This window comes from Syngnathoides biaculeatus, chromosome 13 (assembly GCF_019802595.1).
Source record: "Syngnathoides biaculeatus isolate LvHL_M chromosome 13, ASM1980259v1, whole genome shotgun sequence".
NCBI lineage: Eukaryota > Metazoa > Chordata > Actinopteri > Syngnathiformes > Syngnathidae > Syngnathoides > Syngnathoides biaculeatus.
The window spans coordinates 8,501,019-8,524,437 of NC_084652.1; the positions used below are offsets into that span (position 1 = coordinate 8,501,019).

General features: G+C 41.2%; 1 protein-coding gene across 3 annotated transcripts in view; it reads right to left on the minus strand.

Moving 5' to 3' along the window:
- The window catches only part of LOC133510522 (guanine nucleotide-binding protein G(olf) subunit alpha), a 61,798-nt gene extending 39,038 nt beyond the window's left edge, over nucleotides 1-22,760 (minus strand). For 2 of the 3 annotated variants that reach the window (XM_061838531.1, XM_061838530.1), the window contains exons 1-4: nucleotides 21,626-22,760; nucleotides 10,947-11,019; nucleotides 8,128-8,182; nucleotides 6,069-6,188 (exon numbers count right to left, since the gene is read on the minus strand). In XM_061838531.1, the coding sequence (XP_061694515.1) occupies nucleotides 6,069-6,188; nucleotides 8,128-8,182; nucleotides 10,947-11,019; nucleotides 21,626-22,115 (738 nt within the window). In that variant the 5' untranslated portion in view covers nucleotides 22,116-22,760. Of the gene's footprint in view, nucleotides 1-6,068; nucleotides 6,189-8,127; nucleotides 8,183-10,946; nucleotides 11,020-11,230; nucleotides 12,204-21,625 lie in introns of those variants that run through there. The other variant, XM_061838532.1, reaches the window with a different exon arrangement.
- Nucleotides 22,761-23,419: the final 659 nt, after the last annotated feature.

The window sequence follows — 23,419 nt, forward strand, 5'->3', positions numbered from 1 at the left end:
GAAGCTCCAACCCGGGACCTCAGAACTGTGAGGCCAACGCTTTCCAGCTGAGCCATCGTGCCGCCGAGGCTGAAACAATTAATCGAAATTCAAATAATTAAATTACTGACACTCAAAGTTACAGAGTGTGGAATGTGAGTATGGCAATATTAAGCGTAATACAAAATACTAACACCTCATGCACACTTTGTTGTCTCACAATGCAAAATGGTTTTTCAGTTGATTTTTAGTTATAAATTATTGATGGCTAATTGGTAGAAAAAATGCCAGTAAGCAGTTAGCATCCATAATGCAGCACAGACTCAAAAAATTTACCAAGTGGATTTAAGCGTGCTTTAATTAATTATCCCTTGTGTATCGACAATGCCAGACATTCTTTATTAAGACACCTGGAAACTCTTAAATTGTAAAGTGTTGAAAATAAACGCCTGCACCTCCAAACTTGTAAGAGCCAGTGGGCTTTCCCATCGCACGGCAATTCCTTTGGGCCAAGTTATTAAAAGACCAAAGGCAATAACCACAAATTCCTCCTTTTAAAGCTGACCAATATAATAAAAGATTGTTGTGGGAAGATATCGCCATAACATTTTTTTTTTCAATATTCTTGAAGAAAATGAACACAATGTGAGGCACGGAACATGAAGAAGCAGAAAACTCGTTGAGAAAACAAACAACAAAGATGGGAAAATTGAATCCAAACTTTGAGCTGATAAGACTCATTTCTGGAAGCAAAAAAAAAAAAAAAGTTAAGCTTTGTCACTTTGCTTAAAAATTAACATTCCTTTAGAAAGGTTATAAAACGGATAAATGGTTACTGGCAGCTTGGTTATTGTAATCCGTGAATTGTAGTAAGTAAAGAAAAAAAAACCTCTAAAGTTTATTAATTTTCTTGAATAATTTGTGAAATTAAGTTATTTGGTTGGATTCCTGAACAGAAAAATCCGTTTTAGTGGTTGAATTTTACACTTGATTCATTTCTGGCTTCTCAGAGCAGCCTATTGACTCGTCTTTGCGGAAATTGAAATCGAATTGAGTCGGCATAATTACTCTTATGCTTTCTTTGCTATGATGACACTTTGATCTTTGGAGACCTCGTTCTGCATCATTACAAAAAGAATGAACACTAACAACTCATAAATATGGGTTTGTTAAAGTGAGAGGCTATTGCAGTGACCTTATGGGTAGGTCGGCATCAAAATTGGATTGAAGAATATCGGATTAATCTATTCATTCATCCGTTTCCCGTAGCACTTATCCTCACGAGTGTTGCGACCGTGCTGCAGCCTATCACAACTGACTCGATCCCTCTTATTTTTTAATTCTGCCTATACGAGACTGTAATGTGCATCAAAACAGAGAGTTGAAATTATGTCACTTGACACGTGCAGTGTAAAAATTAGCACTACGAGTGCTATCAGTAAGTGCATCCACACACAAAGTAGAGCAGTGGGTGTGGCCGGTGCCAAGTTGAAACTCACCTGCCACACAACACTATAGCGCTAGCTCTGAGACCATTGCTAACCATTTTTTTTTTGGGCTCACTACACAGCCCCAAGTAAGCCTTCGCTCAATATTGACAAGTGTAACACTCCAAAGGTTTTCATGTGCCCTTTCCGAGAACACAACATACTCTACTTTCAATATACGGGAACAAGATGGGTTAGTTGCAAGGCTACCCTAGCGCCAGTGCTGACATTTGTTTGCATCTGCCTAGGTAAGCGCATGTCGTGTAATTACTTTCGTTTTCATAAAGACTTACCCAAAAGTCAACATTCTCTTTGCTTAAATGGATGTATTAAAACATTCAAAGATACCGTGCCAAATTTCATTTCACCCAGTTAAGACAAACTTGAATAAACTTTTCAGAACCCCATAAAAAACGTGGTTTTGAGTCAGTGAAATCATTTTAGCACAGATGCTAACCAAAACTGCAGTAATGAAGCACATAATCTCACAGGTGATTCAACAATATGACTAAAAAAAACAACAAAATAATCAGAATAACTAACCAAGTACCTGAACAAATTGTGCAACGACTAATGAATTTATTAACAAACTAGCTGACTATTTTACTAAAGAGTGAAAAAACGGACGAACTGACCCACTACATAACCATCGGACTAACTCACAAAACCACAATATGACTGATAAACTACTTCTTATTGACTGACTGGCTGGCTGGAGAACTAAATAATTCACCAACTGAAGAACAGACCAACTATCCAAACAGCTAGCTAACAGACTGACTAGTTGGCCGACAATCTCACAGACTGAGTAAACTAACCGACTCACTATCTGACTAACTCCTAGATAGTGTGGATCATTATTTCTCCATACTAGTTCGGGATGTGATTTGTTACATATTGCCAGTACTGTTTAAAAATCAGAAAGAAAATTTTCAGATAGTCTTCCTCCTGCTACACAACTAGGACAGTCATCATCACAAATGAGGCAACGGTTATGAGCATAATTGGCATGTTTTTGAATAAACATCACAATGGTAAGTTTTCCTTTTTGGTAAAAAAAAAAAAAAAAAAACTCGAGTTGTCACCTTATCCTGGTAGAAAGGTTTTGAGTCCCAGTGATCCTAGGAGTTAAGTTCTCTGGGGCTTTCTGCCCATGGCAGGTTCAACCATTAATTAGCTAGAGGTCCGAGCTAGGTGAGGGACCAGAAAGCACAGCTCCCAGGACCCCTATAATGAGAACAATTATTGCACTACGTTTTCCCTTGCCCAGACGCGGGCCACCAAGGCCTCACTCTGGTCCCTGCCCGACTAGTGTCAGTTTGGTCTACATTACCGGCAGTAAGTCGGATTTGTTTCTAGTGAGGGTTGGGTTCCGCCAAAGCTGCCCTATGACACTGATGATTACTTTCAGAGGCAGAATTTTTAGGCGCAGCCGAGGCAAAGACGGCGTCCCGTTTGGTGGCTTCAGTATTGCATCTCTTTTTTTTTTTTTTTTTTTTAAAAGATGATCTCGTTCTGCTGGCTTCATCATTGATTAGTTAAATTTGAAGAAATATAAGTCCATATTGAAAACATAAGATGTGGGGGGCATTTTTGGCAAAGATATCTTGTATGTACCCCCACCAGTCTAAAAGTATTCTGATTAATATTGCACTTGTGGAATAATAACTCATTCATCATCCATCCATCCATTTTCTTTGCCGCTTATCCTCACGAGGGTCGTGGAGCGTGCCGGAGGCTAGCCCAGCTGTCAACAGGCAGGAGGCAGGGTACACCCTGAACTGGTCGCCAGCCAATCACTTAGAGACAAACAGCCACACTCCTAATCACACCTCGGGGTAATTTAGAGTATCCAATTAATGTTGCATGTTTTTGGGATGTGAGAGGAAACCGGAGAGCCCGGAGAAAATCCACGCAGGCACGGGAAGAACATGCAAACTCCAGGAATGAACCCGGGACCTCAGAACTGTGAGGTCAACGCTTTACCAGCTGAGCCACCGTTCCGCCGAATAATAACTCAACAGATAAATTCAATTTTCACTGATTTCAGGGGGCCGCCGAGTGGGGCAATATCGCCTTCTGCTCTTGACTCTAATAGACATCACAAGTGCATCCGCGTTTGCATTGCGAACGTCATGTGACCAAACCTTGCAATCAGGATAGTGGGTTCCACGTGTATCCTGTGATGAGTAGCAGGACTACAGGTTGATTACATGATGGGGTGAACTTTGAACCCAAACTTGCTTGAATATTGTTCAAACCATCATGTAATCAACCCATACTTCTGCTAGTCATCACAGCATAAACGGGGAGGGAAATTCTGCATTTATATTCCATGTAGCTCAGTGGTTAGAGCACTGGTTTGATAAACCAGGGGTTGTGGGTTCGTATCCCACTGGGGCCTCCACTCCCTGAGAAGGGTTGCGTCAGGAAGGGCATCCGGCGTAAAAATTGTGCCAAACATATGTGCGTTCATCTGAGATGACACACGCTGTGGCGACCCCGAAAGGGACAAGCCGAAAGAAACTTACTATATTCCATTTCATTTTTGTATTTCAAAAGTACTGTATTAATGTTTCAGAGAGTACTTTTTAAATGTGACCTAAAAGGAATAAAAGACATTCCTTGTCTCCAGAGAAAAGAAACATTCAGGACTGTGCTCAAGTAAAGGAAAAAAAAAAAGCTCAAGTTTGCAGCCGACCTCCTGAAACAAAGGAAATTGCTAGCGGGGGAAAGTTTTATGGCCAGACGAGGCAAAGGTTGAGTGTGCTGCCAGCGCCAACATGGTGGCAGCCGCCTTTGCACTTTGCTGCCGGTGTTTGGCTTTCGAACAGCCACAAATGCGGGTAACCCCCGGCATGAAAGAGAAACATATAAACATGGTGGTGAGCGGGGTTAGTAATATTTTGGAAATGAAAGTAAAAGGAAAACAATTATTGCAACAGTAACCGCCTCCTTATATGTGTGTGTGTGTGTGTATATATATATATATATATATATATATATATATATATATATATATATATACACATATATATATATATATACATATATATTTTTTTTTTTTCCCCCAACTTTTTTTTCTTTTAATCATACACACAGACATACAGGTGGATCGCCGCGTTGATAGGAAAATGACCCAATCAGAAAAAATAAATTGCACAATCTGCTATCTTTATGTCTCCAAAAAGTCTTCAATGGCCCATGTGACACTTTGGCAGATATGCGGATTGAACAAACGAACGAATGAATTGCCTGACTGACCAATTAATCTCTTTCTGCACGAGTTTAGTGACAATAACTTATTGAAATGTCTGAAGATCCAACTCACTCTCTTACAGGTAAATGAGTAATTAGCGGAACGTCTGGCAAACGGAAAAAAACTAAGTCCCCGACTAACTCACTAAACATCGGACCTACTGACTGATTAACATCCAACTTAGCTGACTCGCTAGCTAATTCATCGTAACTTATTGAGTGACTGACAAACTGAATATTAGACAAGCTTACTGACAATGAAAAACAAAACAGCAAATTAATAAAACGAACTTACTTACTAATTACCTGACTCAATGCATAGTGCCTTACTAACAAAGTGACAACAATCAACTGAATTACTCACAAACAACTATTTACTACCCGATTGACAGTATGAAATTAACTCCACAACTTTGCCTTTATAGTTGAGCACAACCCATGTGCGCAATTTTGATAATGTGCTGCAGTTCTTCTCCAAGTCAGAGGTGTCGCTAGGACTCCTACTGGCTAGGACAACACAGGGTGGTGTTTCCTCAGCACAATTTGGTCATTTCAGGTCGCCGTTTTTAACTTCCCTTACAAGAAACAAAGCAATAATAATGGCGACCGTGGAGGAGTATCTGCTACGACAAATGGATCTAAATGACCAGATGATCCATGAAATTATGCTCCAAAAAGGTGGTATGTGGACCCAGGAGGAACAATAAGTATGACATCACATCACACGACTAAAACGGGCCGATCGCAGCAGGCTACGCACAAGTTACGCAGTGGTACTGCGTGGGGCAATGCGTAGGTCACGTAATGCAATGCAGGCCCTGTCGGCCGCGCGACTGCGGGAGTAAAGCGGCCTAAAGGCTGACGACAAGCATGCGACAAATTAAAGGTCTCGACGAACGAATCGGTATTTATCAGCATTTGCTTTCCACACAAAACCCAATGAATGTCAGATACTAACGACGTGCGCTTTCACGAACTCTGTGACACAAAACGCGGGTTAAAAAAAAAAAAAAAACTAAAAAGGAATGCTGTTTACAGCGAGCAGCGGAGAGCGCGCTATCCTAGTGTGGCGAATGGAGAATTCGTTCACAGATAACAGGCGGATGACAGTTTCTTTAGCCCACAATCCTGCCGCTGACAACAAAAGCAAGAGGGCAACATGTGAACCCCCAACTGTCTTTTTTTTTTTTTTTTAATTCGCGCTCGTCTGGAACCCCGCTTTGCCTCGCCGCACACCTGGCATCAAAAGGACGGTTGTTCTGGGTGCTTCCGCACACGACATCGTGTACACAGCGAAACTGAAAGTCCAACCTCGCGTGCTGGGAAAGAGGAGGAGCATCGTACCTGTGAGTAGTCAAAGTCAGACAGAGGTGCTATGCTCTTGATGGAATCGATCCTGAATTGGTCCTCTGGGTTGGCTAGCGGGACAGGGGGTATTAAAGTGCTCATCGCCGACACTATCGTCTGTACAGGGAGAGGGAGAGAGTGGAAAAACATGTATTAATCACGATGAATAGAGGAAATAGCAATTGTGATACACTAATGTTTAATACTGTAGCTGTAACGGAGTGGAAAGACTGCATCTAAGCCTCACGAGAAAGCCCCTGCCGCGACCGCTGTCTGATGTCCTTAGATGTACTGTTTTTGGGCAGGTTTCCAAACATCCCGAAATGTGTTTTATTACCGATTAGTTAAAAGTTTCTAGTCCCCTTCAACATTAAACCTACATTACTCTGTTACTAAAACTGGCTAATGACTTTTGTTTGCGTTGTTTTTGTCAAATGCATAGCTGAGAAAATTCAGAAAACTGGAGTATGGACCAAGGTTCTCAGTGAGGTAAGAGTACCGATTGTGGAATGCAGGCTCCCTCCAGCGTTATGCGAAAGAATCACTGAATTAAATGTTCAAAGTGGGTATGGTACACAGTCTCTTCAGTGATTTATCCAGTGCAGAATATTTGTTTAGTACAGTGCAGTCGTATTTCACTTTTGACTACAAAATATTTGGATGTAATCATTTAGAAATTTTGTTTTTCACACATTGATTTAGGTACAATTTTTATTTAACTAAGTGCAATTAATAAAGTTTACCGTAATTTCCAGCCTACAAGCCACGACTTTTTTCACACGCTTTCCACCCTGCGGTTTATCCAGTTTGTGCATTTTTTCCTAACGGCCGCAAGGGGGCACTCACGCGGAAAAGGTAAGAATGAGACCGGTGGAATATATGTGCCGAGGAAGTGACTTTTACCAGCCCTGTTAGCGCTGCGCTACCGTTAACGCTGTGCTAGCGTTTTGCTGCTGTGTTACTGGAGTGTCTCAGTGATGTTTACCGCTAAGTTTTATTTTAACCGGCCCTGTCAGTGCTTTAGCGCGGCGCTGGCATTAGCACTAGCGTTAGCACGGCGCTAACACTACATTTGCGTTGTGTTTCAATGAAATATCTATCCGCGCCATTTCAGAAACAGAGTGCAATAAAAACATGTTAAGTACTTCTTACGTATTGCTTCAGTCCATTTGAACGTAACTTCAACCTCCGTTCCTGGTATTACAGTACATCAGTCGAATAACTTTTTTTTTTTTTTTTTTTAAATCAAACAGGTAGCTAAAAAAAAAAAAAAAAAATAACCTTCCAAGTCTAAAATATCTTGCATATACTTCACATGTAAGAAGGCAGCCCAAGATGTGTCGCAGATTGTTTTCCGTCACTATATGGCACAACCCCTTCGATGAAAATTGGTTTACCTAAATATTTGTTACATATTGCGTAACTTCGCTTGAATGTTAAATATTCAACATACGTTCCTATTAGTAAACATTAATATTACCAACATTTGCCTTGCGTCGAATAATATATACATATGTGAATATAAAACAAACGCAACTGTTCAGTAAGGTGCAATAATATTAGTTATCTTTTGCAGAACATAACGAATTTAAAGTTTTTGTTTTATTATGATTGCATAAAAAAAAAGGAAATTGATGTCTGTGGACACTGTTACATTGTCTGCCTACATGTGTGCTGCACTGTTTATCTTCTGATATCTATTGCTTAAACGGTTACAACACAGCAACTTTGATGCTAGTGTCGTTAGCTGGTCGAGCTAGCAGTTTGTATTTTAACTCAGATTTTTGCTCCTAAATCATGACATGAAAAATTATCCGACACTACTGCATTAATATAGTCATAATTAGAGTAAATATTTGTAACAAAAACACTTGTAGGCCATAAATATAAAACAACCCATTGGCTTCTTGAGTGGCGAGACCACAAATTCTTCCACCGCGACACAAACTACTTCAGTACTTGACACTCACACATCACATGTCTATTCTGTACCATCATAAACCGAAGACCCCCTGTAATAATAATAGGGGTGAAATGGGACTGCGGGCCAACTCACCACTATGGCATCCTTGACGTTTTTCCGGATGTCCTGGATTTTCTGTTTCTTTTCCCTGTATAGGAAGACAAGGAGAGCGAGCATCTTATTAAAGTGTGATGTACGCTAGGCCGCTAACAAATAGTCGCCTCGGCGCTTTGGAGCCAGGCAGGCAAGCTGGGTAGACTGAATGTTCAAAAGCTAAGACGTTGGGGAAGCAGCGGCTCGAGGTACTTCCCTAACAATTTGCCTCTGTGTTTTAGTTGATGGGCCCACAAGCAAAAGCTCCCCGATGCCCGACACGATCGTCCCATGACGGGTGCGTCACAGAGGATCGCTCAAGAGAGCGCAGAAAACTCCTCAGTCGGACTTATGTGAGTTTGTGAGCTAGCGGGCTACTTCCTGGTTCGTGGAGGACGCCCTAAAACCCCAGGGGCCGAGCAAATTAGGATTTCAGGGGAGGTTGGCAGCTCTAAACATAGTAAAAATTGATGAAAGCGCCTACTCATCTACTCGGCAGGTCCTTGTAAAAAAAAAAAAAAAAAAAATGTTCAAAATAAAATATCCTTAAAAATGACACCTTCACTTTAAACCCTGTCAAAAACACCAGACCAGAATAATTTCTTTCAAAAAAAGTTGGAAAAAAATTAAAAGAATTAAAAACGATACTGCGGTCATATCTTGTGAATGAGAGATGTCAAATTTGATTGAGGGGGTCTGAAATGTTTACTTAAAACCTGCAAGTTGAAAAAAAGCATCTGGCTGAATCAATTTCATACTTTATGCTCAACTAACCAACCCGAGGTTGGGTCGGGGGGCAGTAGCTTTAGCGGGGACCCCCAGACTTCCCTCTCCCCAGCCAATTCGTTCAGCTCTTCCGGGAGAATCCCGAGGCGCACCCAGGCCAGCCGAGAGACGTAGTCTCGCCAGCCTGTCCTGGGTTATCCCCGGGGTCTCTTTTCTAACCGAAAGACTCTAAAATGCAACGACAATGTTATTGGTGCTCGACAGAGGTTTAAAAAAAAAAAAAAAAAAAAATTAGTGCTGCATGCTGCAGAACTAAAATAATACTCTACAGTGAATTGGACCTTGAATTTTAAAAGAAAACAGTCCCAAAGTCAAACTTAAGTACCAAACGGCATCGACTGATCTTTGGGCGTTATTTATAGATTAGCAGCAAATTAATGACGAAAACGATAGAAGTGGGAAAACATAAGGTTGTCACAAAAATATGACACAACAAGGCCTCAACCGACTTAAAAAAAATTATTTTACGACGCCCCCCCAAACAAAAAAAAGATCCTTTGTGCATCATTTTCAGGTTATTGTCACAGAAAAGTCATGACAAGAAAAGATAGAACTTCAAAAACAATTGGCTAATTGTGGAAATGTAACTTTAAAAGAGGACCTGTACTGTATTTAAAACAATTATGAATGATTATTACCCGCTCATGTCTTTTATGCTTCTTTTTTTAGGTTATAAGTATCAGAGGACTGTTGAAGAAAAGGGCAGGCTCGGTAAAAAATTATTGCATCATGGAAATATGACTTAAAACACGATCAGTACTGTATTCCAAAAAGTGCCTGGGAAGGAATCGGGTGAAAAATTACAATAAATACAGAACTAGCAAAAAATAACTTATTGTGGGAATATGACTTAAAACATGACCTTTGCTGAATTCAAAATGATTATATATAATGACAAACCTAGGACATCGGTCTTATGTCCTTTGCGCATCATTTTCAGATTAGAAGCATTTGCAAAACAATGAAAAAACTATATAAAATGGTTTTATTGAGGAAATATATGTCTTAAAACTTAATCTGTACTGAACATGATTGTTTCTGCCAAAAAACTGATTTATATTTGAAGTGTGCATGGGACGACGTTGGGTAATCTCTTTTGCGCATGGTTTTCAGGTTATCAGTATTAGACAAACGGTGAAGGCAGATCTACAACTAGGGAAAAAAATTAAAATATTTCTTAAAATGTGACTTATCCTGGAATAAAATTGATTGGCTCGGAATATGTCAGCAAAATGATGAAACTGGTAAAAAAAAAAAAAAAAAAAAAAATGGTTCTCGTATAATATGACTTAAAGCATGACCTATACTGGATTTAAATTAATTGTTTATTATGTGCTTGGGACAGCATTTGTTTTAATTTTTTTTTTTTTTTGGGGGGGGGGGGGGCAAACAAACTCAAACCTGAAAAAAATGGATCACTTCAGACTCCTGGTTCTTGGCAATTATCGTTTTGGAGATGCGACTGCACTAAGGTCATCATCCTCAGGCCTGACCGGGCTTACACTGTCCCGAGTTCCAAACCGAACCGCCGGCCCGATCAATGGGGCGCGCGAGGCCCTCGCAGCAAAAACAAATCATCGATATGCACGCCCTCCCCGCACTCCCTACTACATCGATGGTGACCTTTCACCTACCCCCCTCCCTTGCCCGTGAAATAGGAAACACTGATTTTCACATGTGCGTGACACGGTCGTGCCGATCCTCACATATGCATGACGCCATGTGTGGAAAGGGAGAGGAGAGAGAGAGAGGCAAGAGAAATGCAGAGAGAGATAGAGAGAGAGAGAGCAAAGAGAGGAGAGGAGGGGAGGGGATGGATGGGATGTAACTGGGCCCAACAGGCGCTGCAGTGCCTGGGGAAGGAAGAACTGCTGGATTGGCGCTTCACATGCTGTGGCCTCCTTGCACTGGTGGGTGATGATGGGTCATGACAATGAGCCTCCATCCCTTCCTTCCTCCCTCCCCCCATCCATCCATCCATCCTGATCCAGTACATCTAAGCTAGCTAGCGAATGTGCCCAATGAACACTCACTCTGCGTTGAAGCCGTTGACGTGGAGAATCTTCATCTGCTTCACTATGGTGCTCTTTCCGGACTCCCCGGCACCTTTGAAAAAAAAAAATACACAATAAGAAGGGGGGGGGGTGGACATTTTGAGGGCTTTGCATCAACGCCCCCCACACCCCCTAAACCTCCGCTCCATGACATGCTAGCAAGGCGCCGCTGTAATAGACATGTTGGCTAATAAACGAGGAGCAAAATGGGGGAAGCGGAGGGGTTTACTAGCTCACATTTCATCATCCCCGACGACTCTTACCGAGTAATAAGAGCCTGTGTGTGGCTTTGTACGCCTGTCGCTCCTTCTGCAACTGTTTCTCGATCTTTTTATTCGCCTCTCGCTGAGCCTTCTCGTCGATGCGTTGGTCTTCAGTCTTGCTGTTGCCCAAACAACCCATCTTACGTCGCCCCCGAAAATAAGCCCTTCCTTCACCGACGAAACAGAAATACAACGCCCGCGGTGTGCTTTTAAAATGGTAACTGAATAGGTCGACGGTTTTTATATAATAATAATAATGAGAAAAAAAGAGAACAATCTCTCTCTCTCTCGAGAGAGAGGCTTCTCGGGAAAGGGAGGAATCCGTCCCCCGTTACGATTCCGCTTTTAGCCGCAGCCGAGCGTCATCCAATCCGTCTGGCAGTTGACTACGCAGCCGAGAGAAAAGGGGGGGAAGACCGAGACGTGATTAAAAAAAATAAACTAAAAATTAAAAAAAAAGAGAGAGAGGGGAGGCTTTTCTAATGTCCGTGAATGTAGCCAAACGTTGCTATCTCCGGTCTCTCTCTCTCTCTCTCTCTCTCTCTCTCTCTTTCGCTCTCCCTCCCTCCCTCTCCTTTATCTATCAAGATTTGTGTCTCCTCAACTCAGCACTGCCTCTCGCTGTGGCACCAGGAAGTAGCCGTGGCCGATGGACGCGGAAAACACGGCGATTTCGAAACATGCGTGTCCGAAGCCGACAGGAGCCATTGCCCGATTTTAGTCCCCCGCTGTGCTGTTGCCACATCAGTCGGGAGGGGGGAGTAGAGGGGTGGGGGGTAGAAACCTGGACGCCTCGAACCGCTGCCCGACTACAGGGGATGGGTCTATAGCTGGGCGGCCTTGACATGAATTAGCAACCAGCTGCAGCACCACTCCGCTCCGTACAGACACTACCCTCGCTGTTTTTCATGAACGCCTCTCGCTATACAGTCGTCAAACCAGCGATACGCGTTGACGTCTGTTTAAAAAACGACACTCGTTGTGGCCCATGAACGCCTCCTGGATTTTTTTTCTACCTCGGAACATCCGCCCTGTTGCGATTAAAAACTACAAACATGGCGGCCCATGAGCGCCTCTCTTTTGCTAAGGGTATGTACCCTCTTTAAAAAAAAAAAATCAGTCCTATAAATTGACGTTGTGATTGGACATCAAGCAATGAAAATAACAATAAAACGTTAAAAAAACGTTCTACCTTTCAAATATTACGAAATAAATATTGACAAAACAGATAATACATTGTACTGTGTATAAATATGGGATATAGTTAAATATGCAACGTACAGTCACGGCAATCCATGAAGGACTAAAGCTTAATTGTTAACTGGAGTTGGGATTGTAAATTGTTCCAATAAAAAGAACTAATGAAAATGTTTGAAAAAAAATGTTTTGGAAAAATACAGAAAATACAAGTCACTAATACAATAAAATTCCATCATATAGTGTATGAAGGATATTTAATCAGCAGTGAGTTAGGATTTTTTCCAGGCAATAAAAAATAATCATGCCAACAATTGGGATGAAGACACAACTTTGTATTTTGCTTTTATTTATTTAATTTCATTTTTTTTGCTTCCTTTGGGGGTGTTTTTTTCCGTTTGTGATTTTGTCTGTAGCGTGCACAATTGAAAAATAAACTACCATTGTGCATGTAAAAAAATATATAAATTTATATGAGCGCAAGGTGTGATGAAGGCACGCAGGGATAATGTTATTCCTCAAGTGTTTTTTTTAAAAAAAAGTATTTCTAACCCGATGCAAAACGGACGCAGGCACACGCACGCAATTGAGTCCAGTCCCAAACCTGACCAGCAAAGTGAGCGGGGAAAACTGTCCCACACTCCCCTCGAGTGGCAAAATGTGGTAACGTGTAGTACTGTACACACAAATCGGGAGTTCCAACCATTATCATACGTAATACCAGCAAATCTCGCGAGACTTCAAATGGACAGTCATTGAGTCAAAGCCTTAACTCACCAGGTGTAATTTTTTTTCTTTTTTTTTGGTTGGGTGGGCCTGGGGGTGGGAAGTGACTCCACAAAATCAACTGAACGACACCTCAAAATTCAAACAAAACTACAGCTTAATATCACTAAAGACGAACAGGAAGGTGTGCCAAACTCTTATTTATAAATTGACAAACCACAGAAAAGAGTTTGTTTACAATCTTGATAAATCTCAATGATATGTATATTAGCACAAAGTATGTAAAATGAGGCTGCAAAATGGTAAAAAAAATAAAAAATCATTGTGTTCTCCCCACTCTCAAATGGTGTGGGCGTGTCCCCTGAATGCCTTGAAGCCACACCCCCTCCACTGTCCAATCAAATACCTGGAAAATGTGATCAGAATCAGGACATTGTGATTTTCTAGGAATGTTCGAGAAGGGGAGCCACGGTGACGCGGTGGCCTCACAGTTCTGAGGACCGGGGTTCAAACCCACGCAGGCACAAGGAGAACCCCGGTCCTCAGAACTGTGAGGCCAACGCTCGACACCTGCGCCACCGTTGTACATCTGTCTTCTTAATATTTTGGGAACTCATTAACATGATCAGCGTCTTCACGTAAACGAATATCAATAATTAATAATAATAAAATACGATGAAAGGTAATTAGAGCAAATGTGCACCCCGAGGCAACCGGGCGAGCGCGACGGAGCGATCTCTTCCGGGAGAAAAGCGCAAGGCGGCGGGCGTGGGGGACGAAAATGTGGCTACATTCCAATCTTGCTTGCAGATAGAAAACAGGAATAAATTGTGTCTGGAATGTTTCGCGGGGATTTTCCATGAAACAAACTGTCGGAAACAACAACAACAGAGCGGCACGTGTCGTCAGTGCGTGACAGGACGGCAGGATGGATGCCTTGTGTTCTCCGACGTTACACATCATGTGGTTAAAGAGTGGATGATACCCGCTAACTCTTCACGTATTTTCATCTAATACCTATTTGAAATATTTTTCTGGTTTTAGGCTCATTTTGTGTTTCTAATTTAAAATTTGTAAAAAAAAAAAATAGATATTTTTTTTTCATCAGTATATTTTAATATTGTGATTTTTTTCCCCCTAATTCTATCTCCTGTCTTTACAACATTTTCCCACTGACCGATGAGCTCCAGGCGCCATTTACGCATAGTTAAAAATCTCAGGCCACACCCTGGTTGTCATAGTAACAAAAGCCGGACTGTCATTGGTCCAGATAGTTTATGGGCGGGGAACAGTCGCCCTCTAAAAATCAAGCTAATTTGACAAGATGTAATCCATTTTTGTTATGTTCCAGACATTTTGGGATTATTAAGGACATTTCGGGTCAGTCTGACCCGGGACCATTTTTTATGTTTATGAGAAATGGGCCGAATAAGGAGTTCTGTGTTTGAATAGTAAAACATTTTCAAATAATAGAACAAAACGAATAAAAGAGAGGCTAACAAGGGGTTTTTACCCCCTTTTTTTAAATAAGATTTTTAAACAAAAACGGGTCAATTCGACCCATTAAGAAAATGCTTTTATGGTAACAAAAAAAAATTAATCTTAATAAATGAAATCAATATATGACAATATTAGTAACGGAGTAAATCAGAAGATGGATTTTTTTTCTTTTTTTTTTCTTTTTTACAAATTTTACTAATTAACACAGCCTGGGCCAAACTGACCCGGGAATATTATTTCTGTTCATGTGGTACAAGCACGACACGCATTTTGGGTTTGAACCATCAAAAAAAAAAAACTTTAGCACCTTCTTTTTTTCTAACTTTGTTTAATATAAGTATAATAATGAGAGTTATATAAGTGATGACGATCATGAGTTCTGAACATTTTTTGTATCTTCTCATGATTTTGTTTATCCTCTTTTTTTTGGACATCACTAATTCTTTTTCTTGCTTTTACAACTTTTTTAAACAACTCTTTTTTTTTTTTTCGGCGAACAAAGCAGGAAGGTCATTAACCCGCGTGAACGTCGGCAAACAGTGGAAGTTCCCGTTTAATTTCCTGGCCCGTTTCATCTGAGCCAGCCAATGGGACGACGGCGCCGACATCATGTGAAGTTATGCAATCTGACAATAGCGCGCTTCTTATCGTTCATTTGACGGGCCCGGGTCGTAAAAAAGATGAACAAAAAGGGAGAAGGAAAAAAAAAAAGTACGGCTGATTGGTCGCATGAGTTTACAACGCACGCTCCAGTGCAAATACACAATAAAAGCATAAAGATAAAGACAGCAGTCACACAGTCCAGTGTCCTCCCAGGATTGTTCCCTTTCACCCACTCCTCGAGCTTTTGTGGCGGGTCAAATTGACCCATGCAAAATCAAACTGAAAAAGTTTCCAATTGCATCCATTTTCTCTGGAGCTTGTCCTCCTCCGGGTTGTCGGAGCCCGTCACAGATGACATTTTTGCGCCGGGTGGTCAGCAGGTCTGCTTCACAGTGGAAAGCTTTCGGGTTCAAATCCCGGGCTTCGGCCTTCCGGTGTGGAGCTTGCGCGTTCTCCTCTGGCTTCCTCCCAAGTTACAAACTCACGTATGTAATTTTAGCTCCAGTGAAGATGAGTGCGAATGTTTTGTTTGTTTGTCTGTCGGGGCCTTGCGATTGGCTGCCAACAACTCCTGCCCAAATAAGGACAAATCGATGGATTAATCTTTCTATAGTTTGCTCATATTTTACATTTCTTCTTATATTTTTTGTAATATTTACTGTATTTTTGAAAATGTGTATTTTTCATGCAATATTTACTCAAATAATATTTTTTTTTCATCTAATATTTATGCACTTTTGTTTTTCTTTGTCTTTGTATTATTTTGGACAATATTTGGTGAATTTATGTCGACATTTCTTTGAGTATTTTCTATGTATTTCATATAATATTTATGTATTTTTGCAACAAGTTTTGATATTTTCTGTTTTTGCGTTTGTATAATATTCTGAGATATTTTTTTAAATGTTCTATATTGGTGTATATTTCATCTAATGTTTCGCTATGTTCTTTACAAATTTTCAATTAATATTTTTTTTGCCTCTAATATTTTTTTTACATTTTTCTAATATATTTTTTGAATATTTTTGTTTTTCACCTTAATTTTTTTCTGATTATTCTTGCCCCCATTTTTTTTTCACATTTCTAATATTGAAAATGGATGGATGGTTTATGCTGTGGTGATAGAAGATGGTGGGTCAATTTGACCCGGACTAGAAGAGTTGCCTCACAATTGTTTATCAACACCACTCCGAACAAAATTATCATAAAAGAAATCCTATAAAAGTATTGCTTCCTCCCTTTAATGTACTTCTTTAAAAAATGACAACGGATGTGGATGTTTCAACATCCTTGGGTCAAATTTCTGACAAACCATGTCAACAAGTCACACGAAGGCCAAATGCTAAAAAAGAGACGACGACGATACGTGATCACCGGCCCACGCAACCGAGGAGCACCAATAAAATGGCTTCCTCTCCCAAGATATCAAAGCCACTTCCTGTTCCATTCATCTCGGTTGACCACAGAGGTTTTCTAAGCACCTGACGTAAATTGAGTCAATAACGTTAGATGTGGAAAAATGTAGTGTAGCATGTAGTGTGATAGTATTTCTGAGGTACAATTACAGGGCACGGGATGGCTGACGTATGCGGCGATTATGCAGTTGGTCAGTACGAGTACGTGCGTGACTTCTTAACTCCGTGGTCTGCTCATCTACCCCAACTTTTGAATCATATTTTCACAGCCCTTGAGACTAATGTAATTTCTGGCCTATAAGAAGCGACTTTTTTCACACGCTTTGAACCCTGCGGTTTATGCGGTGATGCGGTTAATTTGTGCATTTTTTTCTAACAGGCACAAGGGGACACCTAAGCGGAAAAGGTAACAGTGCAACTGGTGGAATATATGTGCCGAGGCAGTGACTTTTACCGATCCGGCCCTGTTAGGGCTGTGTTAGCGTGGTACTGCTGTGTCTCAGTGATTTTTACCAGTATGTTTTTTTTTACCGGCCCTGTCAGAGCAGCGTTATAGTTAGCGCGGTGCTAGCGTTAGCATTATCATGGCGCTAGCGTTACCCTCAATTTACCCACTCTGTGTACCATCTTTCTTTGTAAATATCTCGTGCTTCAATATGGGTTTCAATGTGGGCACTTGCAGCTTTTACACAGCTGCGGCGTATGTATGTACCAAATGGTATTTCCTTTACAAATGTACTGGGTGAGGCTTATAACAAGGTGCGCTCTGTAGGCCGGGAATTACGGTATTTACAAAATGGTAAAATGACTCAGCGCGCTTTCCTGAGCTTCCCTTACATCACAGGTGTCAAATTTAAGGCCTGGGGGCCAGATCTGGCCCGCCGCATGGTTTTATGTGGCTCGCGGAGGCAAATCATGTGTCTCAACTTGCAGGATTTTTTTGTTCAAATCTGCAAACAAAATTTCAAATGGTCATATCATAAATGATAACATTGAGCTGTTACAAGAATTTTTGTGTTACTAAACAACAATTGTTGGAAAAATCCATTACCCTTGATTTCTGATTCCAAAACTAGTTCATAAATTTCATGTGTAAATATGATCCTCATCAGGTTAAAGATTTAGATGGTTTCACAGCCATAGTATAAGTACAATGTGGCCCGCGACAAAAAAAAAAGAGTTTGACCCCCCTGCCTTAAATGCGTCACACTCACAAGATCAAACTTATAACCAATAGCTGAACACAAAAAGTGGAATTTAACAAGAGTGCAACTGTAACATTGCAAGGAAAAAAGTTGTACATTATAAGGGTGGAGGGAAATCAAAATGTAGAATTTTATTTATTTTTTTAGAAAAGTCAACATTTTATCAGAGATACGATCCTCAATTTTTTAGAAAAGTTGTAATTTTATCGGGAGAAATGTCAATTTTATGACGCTAAAATTGCTGATTTGAGAGGAAAAAAAGTCATACGTTTATGAGAAGGACTACATTTAAAATTCATGTCGGAATTTTGTGAGTGGGGAAAAAAGATGAGACTTTTATGAGAGCACAAAAGTCATTTTAAAAATGTACATAACGTTTTTTTCCTGAGCCGCCCTTGAACGCATCACGACGGGTGGGGCGGTCACGCACGCTAAATTTATATGTTTATAGTTTTGGACTGCTCACACATTTATCATCCATCCATCCATCCATCCATCCATTTTCTTCGTCGCGGGGAGTGCTGGAGCCTATCCCAGCTGTCAACGGGCAGGAGGCGGCGTTCACTTTGAACCGGTTGCCAGCCAATCGCAGTGCACATAGAGACAGATAACCAATCACATTCACAATCACACCTAGGGGCAATTTAGAGTGTCCAATTAATGTTGGATGTTTTTGGGATGTGGGAGGAAAACCGGAGTACCCGGAGAAAACCCACACAGGCACGGGGAGAACATGCAAGCTCCACACAGGCGGGGCCGGGATCAAACCTGGGACCTCAGAAATGTGAGCCCAACGCTTTAGCAGCTGATCCACAGTGCTGCCCAACATTTATCATATTTAAACCTATTGAAACACACTTTTCAATACACACTGTAAATGTACTTGTCAGAGGCGGGGCGTTTGTGACGCGATGTGTGAGTGTCTGAGCGTGAGCTGTGGGTTCCAGCAGCTTTTGCTTGAGTATGCTTATTATGTATGTATTTTGCGTTTCTCCCAGCGTTTAAAAAAAAAAAAAAACTGTTGAAAAGCGGCGATCCTCTATCTCCTTTCCCACATGCAAGGACATAATACGAAGTCATCTCCAAAAAACAAAAGTGACATTTGTGAGGTAGAAATCTGAGGATTTTGGACTTTTTGACGTACAAGTAAAAAATGAAGAGTTTGTTTTCAAAACGAGACATAGGCATTTTTTTTCAGATTTACGAAACTCGCGCCAAAATTATCCATTCGGAGCTGGATAATTTTGGCGCGAGTTTCGTAAATCTGAAAAAAATGCCTATGTCTCGTTTTGAAAACAAACTCTTCAAATGGTTCATAACTGTTTCACTTGCTGACTATTTTTTTGGTACAAATGATGTTTTACTAATTTTTTTTTTTGTGTTTCCATTGATTATTTCGTGAAGTGGCTGCACATGCTTGACCGTCACTGTGTTTTCACTCCAGCCAGAGTTTGAAAGTTTTTAGTTCTCAAGCCACGACAGAGAAGAGTGGTTGAATCTATGCGAGGCGATAAAACAGTCATTTGCTCATAAAAAATGGCTTACTCCGTAACAAGTTGTACCAGCAACTTTTGAAATGATGGCTACGCCCAAGCCTGCACTCAAACGCACTCGCTGTGCACTTTGACAATATACAGGACCACGTAACGTGGCTGTGTATGCACAGTGGGTCATGACTTTTATGACAAAGTTATAACACTGGCAAAAAAAAAGGCGTTATGAGATTATGTGTGCCTTTTACAGGCGCACACATTAAAAGTCACAGATACCACAGCGTAGAATGTGAGGATGGCGACTACTAAAGGGCAAAAATAATACCTGCGTATTTACCATCATTACTGCTTCCATCCATCCATTTTCTTAGTTGCTTATCCTCACAAGGATCAGTGCTGGAGTCTATCCCAGCTGACAACAGGCAGAAGGCGGGGTACACTCTGAAGTGGTTGCAAGCCAATCGCAGGGCACATGGAGACAAACAGCCGCACTCACAATAACACCTAGGGGCAATTTAGGGTGTCCAATTAATATTACATATTTTGGGGATGTGGGAAAAAAACGGAGTGCCTGTAGAAAAGCCAAGCAGGCAGGGGGAGAACGTGCAAACTCCACACAGGCGGGGCCGGGATCAAACCCGGGTCCTCAGAACTGCGAGGCCAATGCTTTCCAGCTAAGTCACCATGCCACCATCATTATCGTTTCATCACACAAAAACATTTTTTCCCCCCATTTACTCAATTAATCGACAGGGTAAACAATTGTAAAAATATACAGTACGTTTGGTCCTGTTTGTCCAAAAAGTGTACCGCTCAGTCCATTTGCTAACAAAAACAGCAGCACCTACGGAGGCACGTAAACAGCCTCTCAGGGTGTAAAATTTTGAGAAAAATAACTGCAGTCCTAAGTGCAGTCGCAATTTTATGAAAATAAAGTTGACATTTGGTGATAATTTCATCATTGGGGAGAATTAAGTCAGTAGAAAGTTGCAATTTCATGAGAACATTTATGTACTTTTAAAGTTGACACTTTATGAGTCTAAATTCACAATTGTAAGAGTAAAAAAAAAGTTTTGTCATTTTATGAGAAAAAAATTGTAATTTTCTAAGAGTTAAGTCATTCCTGTATGAATGGAAAAAGTACAAATTTTATATAAAAAGAGTCAGAGTGAATAAAGTTATAATCCTACGAGAATTCCATCAGAAAAATGTTGGTGATTCAATAATAACTCATAATTGTATGAGTAAAAAGTCAGAATTTCATGAGAATAAAGTTATGAATTCATAAGTATAAAAAAAATAAAGTCAAACATGAAAGTCATCAGAAGTACTCAAAGACCAAAGGCTCATCTCATAAAGCTTTCGCTTTGCCGTAACTATTTGGGGAAAATTGCTGTAATCTTATGATTATCGTTTTACAATATCACTGGCTTCATAAGTAATTGCTCGTCAATTTTGTTCCAAAAATATAAAAAAATCTCTTGTTTACCGAAACTTTCATATTACGACTGGGGCAACTGGCAAGCTGACAATATGACAACGGTGTAGGGTTTTGAGAAAATTGTACATTTTTGCATAAATAAAGTTAAGATCGGTGCAATGATTAATTTCCAACTATCATCAAGTCACAAACAATAATTATTTCAAGAATCGATTCATCGTTTCGGGACAAAGTTTCACTCAAAGTTGTCGAAATGTTTGGCATTTCAGCCTCTCGCTGGAAAATATTCAGATTTCTTTCTGCAGTCCTTCATGAAACCCAGACTTAACTCTATTTGTTGTCATCAAAACATCTGCTTTTTAATTTGGAAACGATAATTAACAGTTTTGGCCATCTTCTGACGCAACCAAACCAGCAAGCGGCTCATAATCAATTTGTGTATTTTTCTGCACTGTTAATATGGATGCAATTTCACGCCAAGGGATGAACTTTTTTTTTTCCTTTTTCAAATCCGATGAATCAATTAAATGACAAAAAAAAAAAAAGATAAATCGATTCCAACCATCTTTAGCTGCAGTTACTGCCGATATATTATTGTGATAGTTTGACTACGCCGTGCGTCAGTTTACTTGCTTCACCAATTTCTATATTCCAAATGTGTTATTATGTCATCCCTAGTGCGAGGCCCGAGTGTCAGTGGCGATGACAGCCCGCGTGTGGCACGAGGCCTCCCCGCCGGAGCAGTGACATCATCCGGCCGCAGGCCAAAGCGCCCGGCCGCTGTCAGCCGGCGGAAAGAAGCGGAGGTGTCTTACCGAGCAGCAGCAGCCGGTGCGTCTGCTTGTATTCCCGCTTGAGCTCCTTGAGGGCCCGGTCGATGCTCTTGCTGACTTTCCTCGCCTCCTTCTCGGCCTCCTTCTCCTCCATGAGGAGCTTGTCCCAGTTTTTCTGCTTGTGGCCGCTATTGTTGCTTTTGAGCGGCAGCTGCAGGCGGCGTCCGCCTCGCTCTTTGGCCGCGGGAGTCGCGGCGGCGGACGACGACGACGACGACGACGTCCCCTTGCCGCCGCCGCCGCCGCCTCCTCCGTTCTGGATGAGTACGCCGTCCCCTGCCGAGACGCGCTCCCGGGGCGGTTCGCATCCTCCTCGGTCCTCCGCGGTGCGAGCCCCCTGGGCGCGGGTCGGCGCGGATACGGCGGCGGCGGTCGCCGCGTCCGGATGCGGCTCGGAGTCCGAGGCGGCGTTGGAGATGGAGCCGCTCAGGTCGCCGAAGAGCCGCGGCCGCAGACTGTAGCACAGCCCCATGCTGAACGAATAATGTGGCAAAGGGAATCGCTCATAAAGGGAAAATGTGCGCCAGCGGCCCTAACGAGCCATCGTCACACACACGCGCGCGCGCGCACGGCCGTGAAGTCCGTCGTTCCGTCCGTCCGTCCGCCGCTAAGAAGTCGCTCCAGCGTCGAGGCGGAAATGAGCAGCACCGGGTGGGCGCCGACATTCGCTACATGACATCGTTGCCTTCGAGGCCCCCCCCCGGGTGGATGTGTGCGCGTCTCTCCCCTCCTGCGGTGGGCTCGCTCGCGGCTCCTTCTCGGATCACCTGATCGTGTCCGTGGACACTGCGGGTCCGCGCCAAGCCTTTACCGTCAAGTGGACGCCGAGGACGCAATTTGCTGCGGGCGCGTCTATTGGCGCCATTACGGTATTACTCCATTCAAGGACAGGGCGGCACCGTAAATGCAGTTTTCACAGCATTTGCCTCGAACGATTCAGCCTCAGAAATATTATAATAATTTCTATATCATTTTCAAAAACCTCACTTTTTTGTTAACTTCCAATACTGTATCAGATTATTATTATTATTTTTAAATTCGCCATGTTACTGCTTGATCCTTATGAATATCATACCAATATTTTCACTTATTTGCATTTCTCACCCTCATATAAAAAAAAAACCCTTGGAACTACGTGTCACTCTTTATGATAAACGATGATTTTAAAACTTTCCTCACGAACAATTGACTTTCTTGAGACTTACCTTTTTTGTAAAATTACTTTTTCAACATTGACATATTACAACTTAACTCTCATAAAAATGACTGAATATTTTTGGGCTCACAAATAAACCTTTTCAAAATTTAGAGAGCAATTTTACTGTCATAAAATTTGGATGTTATCCCCCCCTCTTTTTTATACATATAAATGTAGTTTCTCGTATAAAACAGAAGAGTAAAATTTTGCAAAGATGTTAAGATTTGTCAACAATGCTGCAAAATTCCAACAAAGTGGCAACTTTGTTTTATAATTTTTTAAAAATGTATATAATTTCTAAAAATTCATTATATGTATATTTACTTTATATTATAATTTGTTTTAACTTTATACCGTTTGAAGAAAACAACAGTTTTAATGTTATAATTGAAGAAAAATCAAATTGTAGAATTCTAACAGTCGAGACAATGCCCGTTTTAAATGATATATATAAAATTATTTCACAAGAATAAAGTCACAAGTTTGAGGAGAAAGGTTTTGTTGGAAGATTATATTTAACTTTAGTATGACACGATTAGAACACTGAAAGTAAATGGAGAAATTTGAATAAAAAAATA